We start from the raw sequence: 14,219 nt of genomic DNA on the forward strand, positions 1-14,219 counted from the left end.
AGATATGTCTTTTTTTGTGATTCTTTTCCATTATACAGGCTATTAAAAGATATTATGCTATACAGTAAATTCTTGCTGTTTATTTTATACATGGTAGCATCTCTTAATTCCATACTCCAAGTTTATCCCTTTCTCCCATTCCCCTTTGGTAACCATAAGTTTGTCTTCTATGACTGTGAGTGTATTTGTTTTATAAATAAATTCATTTGCACCATTTTTTTAGATTCCATTGTATAAGTGCTATTGTGTAGTATTTGTCTTTCTCTAACTTACTTTATTTAGTATGATAATCCCTAGATCCAAGAGGGACACCTCTTTTCCCCATTCCATGCAGCTTGCAGGGGTCTTAGTTTCCTTAGCAGGGGTCAAACCTGTGGCCCTGGAAATGGAAGTGTGGAGTCCTAACCACTGGATGGAAAAGGAATTCCCCAAGTTGCACACAGAATCCTTTGTGAAGCCATCCATCTGGTATACTTCTCTGCTTTGAGGAACCACAGCACCTCTCTGCTGTGTCACAGTTTGCCCTCACTATTTAATTATGTTCAGTATTTGGTCCCACTCAATACTAGTTTAATTTCTTAACCCTTAACTCATCCCCATATTCAAGTCATTTCAGATTCCAGCACATAGTAATCAAACACAATTGAGAGGCACTGGGATGAAAATGGCTGAGCTGTAATCCGTGCCCAGAACAGCAGGGGAGGCATACCTACTAACAACATGTGATCCATTCAGTTCTGCACTGTAATAAATGTGACGAAAACTCACTATGGGAACAAAGATGAGGGAGCAATGAATTCTTCCGGGGCAAAGGTAAAGAGGGAGGGGGGGGGGGGAAAGAGGTTATAGGAAGCTATGGAGTGAGACAAATGGTTACACTGCTTGTTGAAACATTAATAGAAATTCATGAGGTGGGAAAAAAATGGAAAGGTGACATATGGGGCAGATTTACAGGTAGACATCAGTCAATTCAAGCTTTTTGTTTCACCTAGAGCCATGTTCCACTTAGAAATTTCATGAAGCTCTCCCATCTTTTGAGGCAACTTCTGCACTATTGACATTTAGAGTCAGATAAGTCTTTGGAGGACTGTCCTGTGCATTGTAGGATGATTACAGCATCTCTGGCCTCTCCTCACTAAGAGCAACCATTTCCACCTTCCAACTGTGACAACTGGCAATGTTTCCAGATGCTGCCAAATCTCCCTGGGGATGAAGGGGAGTGGAAATCATCTTAGTGGAGAACCAGTGTTTTAAGTGTAATTCTAGCTGTAAGGACTTCTCCCTTACAATCCTATCTTTTTTTTCTCAGTCAGGAAATGATTTTTTTTCTTTGGTTTAAAGCCCAATGGACTCTTATTTTATTTTTAGATTAGAGGCAAATTGTTGAAAACATTAAGTTACTGATGCCCTGACTATAAAAAAAAAAATCTTCTTTGATCAAACCTAATAAAAAATGAAATGGTCACTATGATAGGAAAGTATATATTTGCTCAGAACATTACAATTTGCAAAGTACTTTCTTATATGATTTCAAAAAATGTTCACAACATCCTGTGAAATATCCATTATTATTTCCATTCTAGGGATGAAGAAAGGCTCAGTTAAAGTTGTCATCTATCTGAGACCACCTGAATACCAACTCCTAGAGTTAAGATTCATATCTGGAGAGTCTCACTCCAAAATGTACATTCTTTCTATTTAGGTTAGTAAACAGCTAGTATGAGCTTCTCTAGGTTGCACACAGGTAAGCCAGAGACAAAGTCTCATCTTAACATCACACAGATGGAGAAATAAAATGATCTGAGGATGCTCGGTTACCTACATAGCCCACCAAGAAAATATAATAAGTAAAAACTTCTTTGTAGGAAGCAAAGCATCATTTAACTAAAAAAGAATTGTGTTGTTTCCATCCTTTGCATAGCTTTAAGAGCACTTATTATGCAAAAAGAAGAGTGATACATACTAGATACGGTAACTTTTACACTCATAATTTTAGAGTATGTTAACTTATTTTAGTCATTCTAAATAGCCAATTCTAACTTGGTATAATGAAGATTATTATCCACTGATAGAAAACTGTGTATAAAAATAGAACACTAAGTAACTAGATTATGGTTACACAGCTAATTAGAGACCAAGTCAAAATCTTTGTACCTCGAAATAAGTGTTCTTTTCTATACAAACAATTTCCAGCATCATATAACCCTATACCCCTCCAAATATAAATATCACTGTGCTTCCCTGGTGGCTCAGATGGTAAAGAATCTGCATGCAATGTAGGAGACCCCGGTTTGATCCTTGGGTTGGGAAGATCCCCTGGAGAAGGGAATGACTACCCACTCCAGTGTTCATGCCTGGAGAATTTCATGGGGAGAGAAGCCTGGTGGGCTACAGTCTATGGGGTTGTAAAGAGTCAGACACAACTGAGCAACTAACACACACATATGCCAATCAATAAAATATCCTCAACCAGATACAAATATCACTATGCCGATAAAAATATCCTCAACCATTCTGTTTCAATATTATCTGAAGCCACATCTACCTTGGTAGTTTTAAGGACACTAAAAAGGATGAAGTGGCAATTTTTGCTACTCATGTGTCAAAGATAAAAGGCATTCCCTTAATTTAGGCAAATCAGCTCAAACAGTGAGACTATCTTATTCATGACCCACTAGTTAACACATGAAAAAATGTTTGCAAGTTTCTAGACTTAGTCAACTCTGGACTCAATATTTGATATTTTTGAACCTAGACTCCAGCTTGACAAAAAGGTGAGCAGGGAAGAGCTAGGAATTCCTGGATATAGTCACTTCTTTAAAAATTACTTATCTATATAAAAGTAAAGGGCTTATTTAAGATAGGAGTATATTTTGCAATAAACAAATAGGTATTTTAAATATGAATGGAAGGCAGTTCAATTCCTGGCTTAAGCAACAAAAAATTCCAAGCCTTACTCCATCATGGAAGGTGGGATAGTACAGCAGTCTTGAATCGCAGTTAGGGGAGAGGTCAGGTGAGCTGTGTAGGATGCTTCTACAACTTGCTTATTCCGGTTGACCACATCCAAGTAACGGTTGAACTTCTCTCGGATTTTTTTGGCTAGCTGTGGGATGAGAGTAAGCAAAATAAATCAAAAGACCAGGACAGTAACCAATTGTACTTTTAACGATACATTAACTTGTCACAAGCTGCCTATATTAAACTTCTGGTAAAACAAAAACATATTCAAGTCTTATTTCATTATGTAAAGTTAAATAAAAATTGCAAAATACCCAAAAGTCACAGAAGGATATTTAATCTGTGGTAAAGTAATAACTTCTATCTTATAATAGATAAAGATACATTAAGAACTACTCATGTGTTCAAATTCAGATAGAGTAATACTGATCCATAAAAATGCCCTGGGTGGAGAAAACAGCCTATTGAAATTATTGTCGACATGGCAGTGGCTGTTAGTAGTTACAGAGCAAAATAGTGACTGAAAGAAAAAAATGCCACTATTCTTAGTTCTGGATTCACACAGATTTTTAAGGAGGAAAATACATGAAAGGAAATGATAATCAGTATTTTCTGTTACACAACTCCAGGGGGCACCATTCACAGCCTTCCATGTGAATGGAGAATCTCTGAAGTTATACAGTGCAGACATCCATACAAAATAAAACATATATAGTTAGAAATGGACTTGTATTTGGTCTGTTATACCTTTAACATGGGCAAATGTCTTTCTTAACAGCTGTGAACAGAACACTATATTATAATACACTTTCATATGGGAATAGCAAAAGCAAATTGCTAAGCGTACTGCTTTTTCCTCAATTGTCCCCACCAAATATCACAGCTTAATTACAGATCTCCAAGGAAAACAGTGTTGTTTTTCTTCCCCTTAAACAAAATGTTACCCAAATGAAATGACTGATAGAATTATAGTTAATTGGTTTTGTAGAGCTATTCATTACCAGCACACTAGAGGAGAACTAATCATCTCCTTTGGGTCATGCATTGCACACAGTCCAGTAGCTTACAAGCTGAGAACATGGAGCCAAATCAGAATATCTTTTTATTCCTTTCAAGTTGCTTTTAAATTTTGATTTTGTACCAGTGACACTTGGGCACTTTCAGAGTTTCAATTAAATAACTGAGGTTCTCAACCTTGTTAAATATTGTACACACTATAAAGTTTAGAAAATGTCCAGACACCAGAAAAAGAGTACAAGTGTAATGTTTAATATGATAATAGGTTGCTCAAATTCATTTCAGCATTTTCAAAGGAGGAACTGTGTGTCTTAAAAACTAACATGCCCACCTGTAATTCAACTCCCTGAGTTAAGAATTTTCACTATTTAAAAAAAAAAACACAACATAATTCTTGTTGAGGTCTTTGTAATAAAATGTGCAGACATGGTTTAAATGTCCCAACTTAACGGAGACCACTGGTGATTTTGCCTCTCGGGGGGCGCTGGGCAAAGTTTGGAGACAATTTTGGTTGTTATAATTTGGTGGAGAATGATACTGGCGCATGGTGGGTGGAGGCCAGGATCCTCCTAGATGTCCTGTGATGCACAGAACAACTCCTGGTAACCAGGAATTATGTGTCCCCAGAAATCAACAATGCCCCATTTGAAAAACCTAATGTAGAGAAAAATCAAAGATAATTAGCCCAATTTGTAAATCCAGCCAATAGGTCCCAAACTATTCTTCTAGGTTAGTTTTCCATGCATTCAAAATGATACCTTAAGGAGGAAAAAAAGTGTAAAGTATTTCAACATTTACATATTTCTATTTCATTCTTTGGTTTTCCTTTCCCAAAGTAACATGAAAGAAGCCATCAAATATGCCCATAGTTCTTCAAAATGTAGCCTAAATACAGAGATACACCATTCATTATCAGCAGATATGCTGCTAGGTTTAACAGCAGTTTGCACTAATCCAACAAACCTTTTTTTCTAGACTCTCACATTTAATGGGCAGTTGAGGATGAGAGATAGCAACAGTGTTAGTTGCTCATTTGTGTCTGACTCTCTGTGACCCCACAGTTGTAGCCTGCCAGGCTCCTTTGTCCATGGGATTTCCCAGGCAAGAATACTGGAGTGGGTTGCCATTTCCTCCTCCAGGGGATCTTTGCTACCCAGCAGTTGAACCTGGGTCTCCCGCATACAGGCCGATTCTTTACCACTGAGCCACCAGGGAAGCCCTGTACCAGTTCAAGCTTAAAAACCTAACGTATATTCTTATAGTGCTCTGCACTCTTCCCTTATGCTATCATCTGTTTGACATCTGGTTACCCCACTAGACTGCATGCTCTGTAAGGGCAGGCACTACATATGTTTTTGTTCATCTGTATTTTCATCAACTACTATACCGCCTAACATTGCTGGCAGACAAAAATAGTTAATGAATATTGATTTGCATGGTGTTGATTCAAAATGTGCAAAAAATGTATAAGACTTTTTTTAAATGTAACTTTTTGTTTAGTTATAACTGAAGAAAAAAACTAATGAATAATGACTGTCTACATTAATCACCCATACACATATGTCAAGTAAACAGTTTACCAAGATTTTATGGCCATTTTTCTATGCAATATATTTGTTATATTTATTGAAATGCAATTATATGTTCATTAAATCTAAAAATAAATAATTTGCACTTACAAAAAAAATTTAATAAAGGTAAAAAAAAATTATCCTAGAGAAGCATCAACCTTATCTTTTGGCCTAAGGATCACAACCTCTTTAAAAACGTGGGATACTTACTTCAAAAATAAACATGTATTTCTGAATCTCCATTAAGAACAAATTCTATCTTAAAGTTCGAAAATAAATATCACTAATATCCCACCTACAAGTGTAGTTCTTCACTGCCCTTGGGAACAAATCTGCTATAACAGAATAAAGTGTGCGTGCAAGGACTGAAATTCCAAATAACATCGTCACAAATTCACGTCCAAAATGAAGAAAAAAATGCAAACATTTCTCTTTCTCTCACACACATTCAAACATACAAACAAATACTTAAGAAGTACCCAAGTGTCCCTTCTACACATTTAGAGAATTCTAACTTTAAAAAAGTCAGACCCAGCTCATCATGATATTCTAATCTGGCTCATTATTTGTAAAAGGCTAAGAATGACTCTTACATTTTTAAATGAAATTTTTAAAAAATATTTTGTGATACTTAGTAATTATATGAAATTTGAAACTCAGTGATAAAGTTTCATTGAAACACAGTAATTTGTTCACCTATCATTTCTGGCTGCTTTTATTATGCAATGGCAGAGTTAAGTAGATGGAATACAGATTGCATGACTTGCTTTGCTGTAGGTATTAATAGAAGTCAGATGATCTAACACATCTAAGATTAAGCCGTAACTCGAGTAATTTTATAAAAAAAAATTTGCTCTGCATTGAGAAGTGAAGGTCCCTCTATTCCTACTGCTTGAATCTGGGTAGGCTTATGATGGCTTCTACCAGTAGAGCACAGAGAAAGAGACACTATTTAACTTGCAAGGCTAGGTGATAAAGATAAAGGTGCCATACAGCTTCTGCCTGTCTCTCTTGGAATGCTCACAACCACCCTGCTGTAAGAAGTCCAAGACACATGGAGAGGCCACAGTTAAGTATTTGCTTGGCAGCTCTAGCTAAGCAAGCCTTCAAGTCATCTCAGCCTGGCTCCAGATATGCGTCAAGAAGTCTCTGGGTCATTCTAGGCCCTGGCCTTCGCTGATGGAGTCCTAGGCATTATGGAACAGAGATGCCAGCCTTGCAATGCCTGAACCATTGAATCCGCAGGCATGAAGAAAGCTGTCTATGTCACTAAACGTGGGTGGGGTGGGGGGTGGTTCGTACGTGGCAATAAGTAACCAGAACACCCAGGATAGGTGGAATTCTTTCATGAGATAAATGTGTTCAAGCTATGCTAAGCAAAGCTGCTCAGAGAGAAGCAACTGCATCCAAATCATCAGCATCATCAAGACAGTAGCCTCTAAATTATAAATCTGTTGCAAAGAGATTTCAACGTTCTCCAGAAAATCATGATAACTGCCATACAACAAAGGTCAGTCTAGTCAAGGCTATGTTTTTCCAGTGGTCATGTACGGATGTGAGAGTTGGACTATAAAGAAAGCTGAGCGCCGAAGAATTGATGCTTTTGAACTGTGGTCTCTTGAGAGTCCCTCGGACTGCGAGGAGATCCAACCAGTCCATCCCAAAGGAAATCAGTCCTGAGTGTTCATTGGAAGGACTGATGTTGAAGCTGAAACTCCAATACTTTGGCCACCTGATGCCAAGAACTGACTCATTTGAAGAGACCCTGATGCTGGGAAAGATTGAGGGCAGGAGGAGAAGGGGACGACAGAGGATGAGATGGTTGGATGGTATCACCGACTCAATGGACATGGGTTTGGGTGGACTCCAGGAGTTGGTGATGGACAGGGAGGCCTGGCGTGTTGCGATTCATGGGGTTGCAAAGAGTCGGACACGACTGAGTGATTGAACTGAACTGAACTGAAGTGGTACTTACCATATACTAGGCACAGGGACCCTGCAATGTAAGTACTGACATTTTATATTAATGAACCACAAAATAAAAGACTTCACTCCCTCATTTAAAACTCAGAACTGTCTGGTCTATAAAACCCGTGTACTCACCTACTCAGCTACGGTGCCCCAGACAAACCAAACTTAAGAAAAGCTGATACAGTAGCTTGAAATTTTAAATTTTAAAATCACACAATCTGAGGAACAGAACTTCCATTAACATAATTAGCCAAGGCACAGAGTGTGTCGACTGTGGAATTGTTCCTAGGGTGGGGGTGGGAGGTGGTTACTGGGTAATGGGAGACGGACTCTGCTGAGGATGGGGGAGCAGGGGATGGTATCTGCCTTTGGCCTTCTAGTTAGGGTGGGCCTAAGGCATTCTTCATAGGTGGAAGCAGTAACTTACATACAGAGTCCAGACACACAAGACAATGAACAAAAGGTCTTAGAAGAAAGCTCTCTCCACTGGGATTCACTCCTCTTGGTCAGTAACTCCTCAGTGTCCATGTTATGACACCCTATCTGGCTTTATTTTTAAAAAACTGTCCACATTAATCATGTGTAGGACACTGCTATAAGCACCTCACAAGCATATGACAATTTAATCCTTCTAGGAACCCTACAGACTACACATCTCCATCTTCTAGAAGTAGACACTGACAGTTAAAAAAAAGTTGCTCAAGGTCACAAAATTAATAAGTAGTAAAGCTGGGATCCCAAACCAGTAACATTCTGCCTCAGAACCCAAGCTTCAGTCTTTGTGCAACTCTGCTTCACTCTGTAAATTCTTAGACCATCAACCTCCCCCAATTTCTTTTCAAACCCATTTGAATCAATGCTATGAAATTCTTGGCAGAATACCATACGCCATACACAGTCTCATGAAAATTAGATTTTAATAATTTACATTTCACTTGGAATTTTTCATAATTCGTACTAAAGTCAAAACTTTGAGGTTTAGAATTGCTGAATTCAACCACCAATAAGAAAAAGGGATATGAATTTGAAGTAACGTACCCTCCAAAGCAATGCCTACCCGTCATTACCTGACTACTGTGCTATCAGTTCTACTGAACTAACTTTATTTGTCCTGATTAGTTCTGGGTATTTCAGTTTGATCATTACCTGGAAGGAGAATAGAATAAATGTAACATTCCTATCCTGAAGGAAGTGAACTTCAGAATTCAGTATTTTCCTCTGGGTTTTGAACTGAGTTAATTTATCTGTCATCACAGAGTAGTAAGATGAAATTGTACTTCCTATTGTGTATGTGGGGGGAAAAAAAAAGAGGCATGTGGAGCTTGAGGGTCTCTGGGCTCCCAGGGGGTGATCTGGCCTCCTTTGACCCCATTGCCTGAGACGACCCCTGTGCCCTTCGGACAAGGACTGTGAGGGGGACTCACAGTAGAAACCTCACGCTCCACCGTGGGGTAGATTTTCCCTCTCTAAAAGCAATCTCTTTTAGCATGCCAACCAAATCCAGGTTGCTCAGCAAGCATAACAGACTCTATTAGAGTAAAGATAGCCCACAGAGAGATTAAATCCTGAATGTATCCGTTAAATTCGAGAGGACCCGCTACCAAGGCGGAAACTTCCAAGAGGCCAGACAGATTCTGGGTCTGTATCCTGCCATGATCCCTGCAGACAGAAGAAAACAAAGGACATTCTCAACAAAAAGCTACAGGTGGACCCACAATCCTTCTCAGTGTAATTAAAAACATTTTTCTTTCCACGGCTCAGCTTTCATCTTTTATCCTTCTTTATCCTCTCCCCTTCATCCCCTAAGGGGTTCCTGAATGCTGATGAGACAACAGGGCTAAAACCATCTTGTCATCTTTTGGGTCAATTCTTCAGCTAGCCAGCATCCAGCTATGGGTCAAATGATGAGTAGGTAGCTGGCCAGTCCCCATGGGAACGGATTCTAATTTGTCATCATCTCCAGTGACAACGTTTCATCACAACATCAATGAATTTCTTTCTTGCTGAATTTCACTTCCCTTAATTTTCCCATAGACATTTCTGTCATTTGCATACTTCCCCAGAGCGCCCCCGCCTCCTCCCACCCCTTGTTTTAAAAGCTCTTTTTACCTTAGCTTTATACTTCTGAAGATTGGAGGTGGGGTGGGCATACGGGTAGAACAAGGTAAAAGAAAACAAAAATGCAAAGGCACAGTACACACTTTATTTATGTCTCTGTCCTAAAAGGAAGGGCCGGAAGGAGTTTTGAATGTTGGGGAAAGCTTTATCTAAAATACATAACAATGAAGCTGACAGGCACAGACAGGAAAGGTACCCCAGGGAACTGGAGATTCAGAGCAAAATTCCTACTGAATGTAGAAGAGTTTAACATTTGACATTCAGAAACCTTTGTGCCGTGATAAGAATCTACTAGCTGATCTCCCTTTCCTTCTATTTCAGCCTTATTACTCAAGAAAATAAACCTTTTCATTTTCCAGCAAGTTTCAGGATTTGGTTATTTAAATGTTGGTAACATAGACATAATTTTAAGTATACTTAAGCACAAGCATCACACTATTGCATTCCAAGGTTCAAGGAGGAAACCTTCTTATTGTTTCATGTCGGACATTATTTATAGGATATTAATAACACCACACCCTTGCTATTATTTTTATTAGCAACAGTTGTAAATTAGCTGGGAATCTGGGTCAGTTCCTTGGCTTCCATTAGCCTTGTTGTCCTCATGAGTACAACAGGATAACACAGTTTCAAGAACTTTTTGTGATGTTCAAATGTAACAATGACTACAAGGGATTATTCTCTTTGTTATACCCCAGTCTCTGGACTAGGAAGAGCATGTGCTGGTGATAAGGAAACACTGTGGAGCCATAAGTAACGGGAGAGCGACTGCCTGAACATTAACCATTTTATTCATTTAACTCATGCTTAATTCTCCGCAGGAAATCTGACACATATCTGGGGGGGGGGGCGGGGGGAAGCTTTCTTCCCCTTAAGAATTAACAGTAGAATGGCACAAAGAGCTTAAGCTTTGGAGTCAAAGAGATTTGAGTCAAATCAAGCTGTCACTTACTAAGTAAATGGAGCCAAAGTAAATTATTTCTCTAAGTCTCAACTTGGTTGTTGTTTTAGTCGCTAAGTTGTGTCCGACTCTTTGGCGACTCCGTGGACTGGAACTCACCAGGTTCCTCTGTCCATGGGATTTCCCAGGCAAGAATACTGGAGTGGGTTGCCATTTCCTTCTCCAGAGGATTAATTACCTCTAAACTGGAAATAACAATAGCTGCTTCATGACATTGTGTGAGAACCAAGAGGGATGATGTTTATAAATATTTAACTGATCTATGGTAGTGACTGTTTACTATTATCATCATTGTTGTGAGTATCTGTGGGAATTGATGTAGGGTCTCAGACACTATGAATAGAGACTCTCAAAGAGCCTAGGAAGAGTCAGGATGGGTGTGCTAACATTGGGATATGACCTTACTAGGGCTATCGGCACCTCTTCCACAGCAGAGTATCATGTAGGTGATATAGTTACAGTCACAGGTAGCGAATCTTCTGGGATCCTCCTCCTCTAAATTTAAGGATTTAATAATGACTTTACTCTTGTGTCACACTTTACCATTTTCAAAGCATTTTTTCATGACTCATCCAACAATACCGGGAGCCAGGCAAAGCAGATATTCCCGGCCCCTTCTCTACCATCAGGAAATCGAGGCTCAGTGGTGCACCCAAGCTCATGTTGAGGAAGTGCAGAAAACAGAGAGACCAGGGCTTCTAATCCCCACTTCCATTCTCTGTCTGCTACCAGCTCCTCCAATTTGCAGGCAAATGTGAGCTCTCCCAGATCAAATGATCTAAGTTCTACTCATTCTTCCAGTCCCAGCCCTGTGTTGGCCTCTCTGAAGACTTCTCAGGTCCTTCTTTCCCAAAATTGTCTGGGACTCAGTGTCTGTGCCACTCATTGTTGCTCTTTCCTCATTTAAAGATCCCATTTCCCCTAAGAAGCCAATAACACAACAATAATGAACATTTACCCATTGCTTGCTCTGTGCCAGGCACTTTGAAACTGCAATTTTGGAAGATGCCTTTTTTTTTTTAAATGCTCACAACAACTCTTGGAACTTACTATATGCTATTTTTATAAATAGGTTTGAAAGATTAACTTGCCCAAGGTCACTTAGCTAATAAATAGAATAATTAGATCAAACCTGTGCTTTTGAACCACTGGGCTATGCATTTTTCTTTCATGTATACCTAGCATTGAGAAGAGACTTAAAAGCCTTCATTACTGTATTCATTTCCCTACAATATACCATTACTTGTCATATTGGGAAAACCTGCTTCTAGTTCAAAAAAGGGCAGATAACATGGAAAAATTGCTCATATCTGCTTTAAGCCAATCAGAAGCTCTGAGCCTCTCTGGTTCCCTATCTTCCTCTGCCTCTTGGATGATGTAAGTGGCTCTGGAGTACCTATTGCTGAGAAAAGAGCACCAGTTCAGATAAGGTACCCTGATGGCAACTGGCCATACTTGTGGCATGGCTGCTGACCCACTCTGAACTCAGGTCTCAAGTGTGGAAGAGCGTGGGTCTGGCAGGCAACGGTACAGGACAAGACAGATGAAGACCCGGAGATGGGACAGGGCCCGTCTGAATTTCCAATGGCGCGCGGAGGCTTCAGGGTTGTCTGATGGATGTGTGGGAATAGCATATCCAGTGGAGAAGTGGGGCGGCCGCTGACAGATGGACTGCAGGTGGACCAGGAGGATTTATGTGCAAGGCTGTCTGGGCTCCAGGGTCACACACCCCAATTCTGGGAGAGGTGGGGCCCCTGTGGCTGAGCTGGGGAGGCACGCAATGGAAAAAACAGGACACAAGTGCTGACATGCCAGAGAGCCGAAGGAGGCTGAGCTGTGGGAAACGGTTGAGAGCGGCAGCTTCTCTCTTTAAGCAAAACATAGGTTTGCTTAAAAGGTTATAACGGGGTTTGGTTTGGGCAGCAGTTTGTACTGGGTATTCCAGGAGAGTCATGGAAACACACAGCCCAGCCTCCTGAAAGCCAAGGTTATCAACTCAAGGGCTCAATGGGCTTTTGCCCTGGTTTTCACCCCACTCTACCCTTAACAACCAGATCATAACAAAAGAAACAAAAGGAAGGGCAGGCTTCAACCCACTTCTCCCCACTTCACTCTGTAATAGGAGCCTCTGGGCTGAGGTTCCTTTAAACCAAAATAAGCAAGTGCTCAGGCCTTGAAAGTTTACAGTCAGTTCCTTCACAAGGAAAAAAGCAGTTTAACCTAGTCTTAACCTTGGAAAAAAATCAAGAGGCTGGGAGTTGGGGGATGAGGGAGGAACACTGGCCACAGCATATAGGATAATCTAACCTTTTACGTTACAACTCTTGAGATAAGCTTTCTTAGTTTATGAACCAGGGAGGAAAGGTACTGAAATACTCCGGGGTTCATGATTTTAGGAATACTCCGGTGGCCCATGAGGGACACAGAGAAAAGGAAAGAAAACCCAGTCCCATTACTCTTACCGCATAAAGCTCTCATTTACAGTATAAATAACTGTGCATAACTTATAAACACCAAGTAAGAGGGCTCCCCAGGTGATGCAGTGGTAAAGAATCTGCCTACCAATGCAGAAGATGCAAGTTTGATCCCTGGGTTGGGAAGATCCCCTGGAGTAAGAAATGGCAACCCACTCCAGTATGCTGGCCTGGGAAATTTCATGGCCAGAGAAGCCTGGCGGGCTACAGTCCAGGGGGCTACAAAGAGGCGGACATAACTGGGCACACATGTACATAGTTAGGAGCATTCTAAGTAACAAGGAGGGTGGGGGAATGCATTAGGGGAACTGGGGTCAGTTGGGAGGGCTCTGGAAAGTTGCAGTTTCACTCTACCCCAAACTACTTTTCCCACAACACATGCAAATAACTTCTCATATCTACAACCAACCTTGCAACCTGGGGCAGCGCCTGGCAGGGACTTGTTTTTTTTTTGTATAAATGAAGGACAAAATCTGACCTATCCTCCACTGGGAGGCCAACTGGCCAGAGCATTTTAGGGTTCTTCATGGGTCCTCTGAGAGCAGATGGGTCAACACTTGCCAGCCAAGTGTCAATTAGCTCAGCAATGAAGTGGAAAGATGAGACGGGCAAGGAAGCAAAAATCTGCCACTAAACACTTACTTTCTCATCTTCAACCTGGCCAAAGCCTCATTAAATCCAATTCTGGGAAAGGCAATGTTGAGACACAATCAAAGAAAAACAAAAAAACAAGAAACTAGATGTTTCCGTTTCCCCTTTCTTAATGATAAATTAACCTGACTTACCATTCCGATGGGATATAATAATGTGCCACTTTAGGACTTCACTGATACATAGTCCTAAGAGCAGCAGGGCTCAGTGACAGTAAGTCTAAGGTCTGCTGCTCCCTAGTTACAAAAACATAAGTCAATGCAAGACAGAGCTTAATGCACAGCATATCCCATTTTTTTGAGCAACAAATTTTTACATGTATTCCCTTTGAAACTAAGGAAACATAATAGTACCAGAGAAAGCATCTTATAAACATTTGATTTCCTCAGTTGTTGAAATCTGGCCTTGAATATCCATAACCATCTGAGTCTTCAGGGTGGCCTGACTATCATAGGAAGTAGATGCACTCTCTCCCCTGGTCCTACATTCACACAA

The 14,219-nt window shown here is 40.3% G+C and overlaps 1 protein-coding gene across 1 annotated transcript in view; it reads right to left on the minus strand.

Moving 5' to 3' along the window:
• CACHD1 (cache domain containing 1) overlaps positions 1–14,219 on the minus strand; it is a 231,833-nt gene that overhangs the window by 102,777 nt on the left and 114,837 nt on the right. Inside the window, exon 3 of the mRNA XM_043461068.1 lies at positions 2,958–3,106. Coding sequence (XP_043317003.1) covers positions 2,958–3,106 — 149 coding nt within the window. The remainder of the gene's footprint in view (positions 1–2,957; positions 3,107–14,219) is intronic.

The sequence above is a fragment of the Cervus canadensis genome, chromosome 2 (genome assembly GCF_019320065.1).
Source record: "Cervus canadensis isolate Bull #8, Minnesota chromosome 2, ASM1932006v1, whole genome shotgun sequence".
Taxonomy (NCBI): Eukaryota; Metazoa; Chordata; class Mammalia; order Artiodactyla; family Cervidae; genus Cervus; species Cervus canadensis.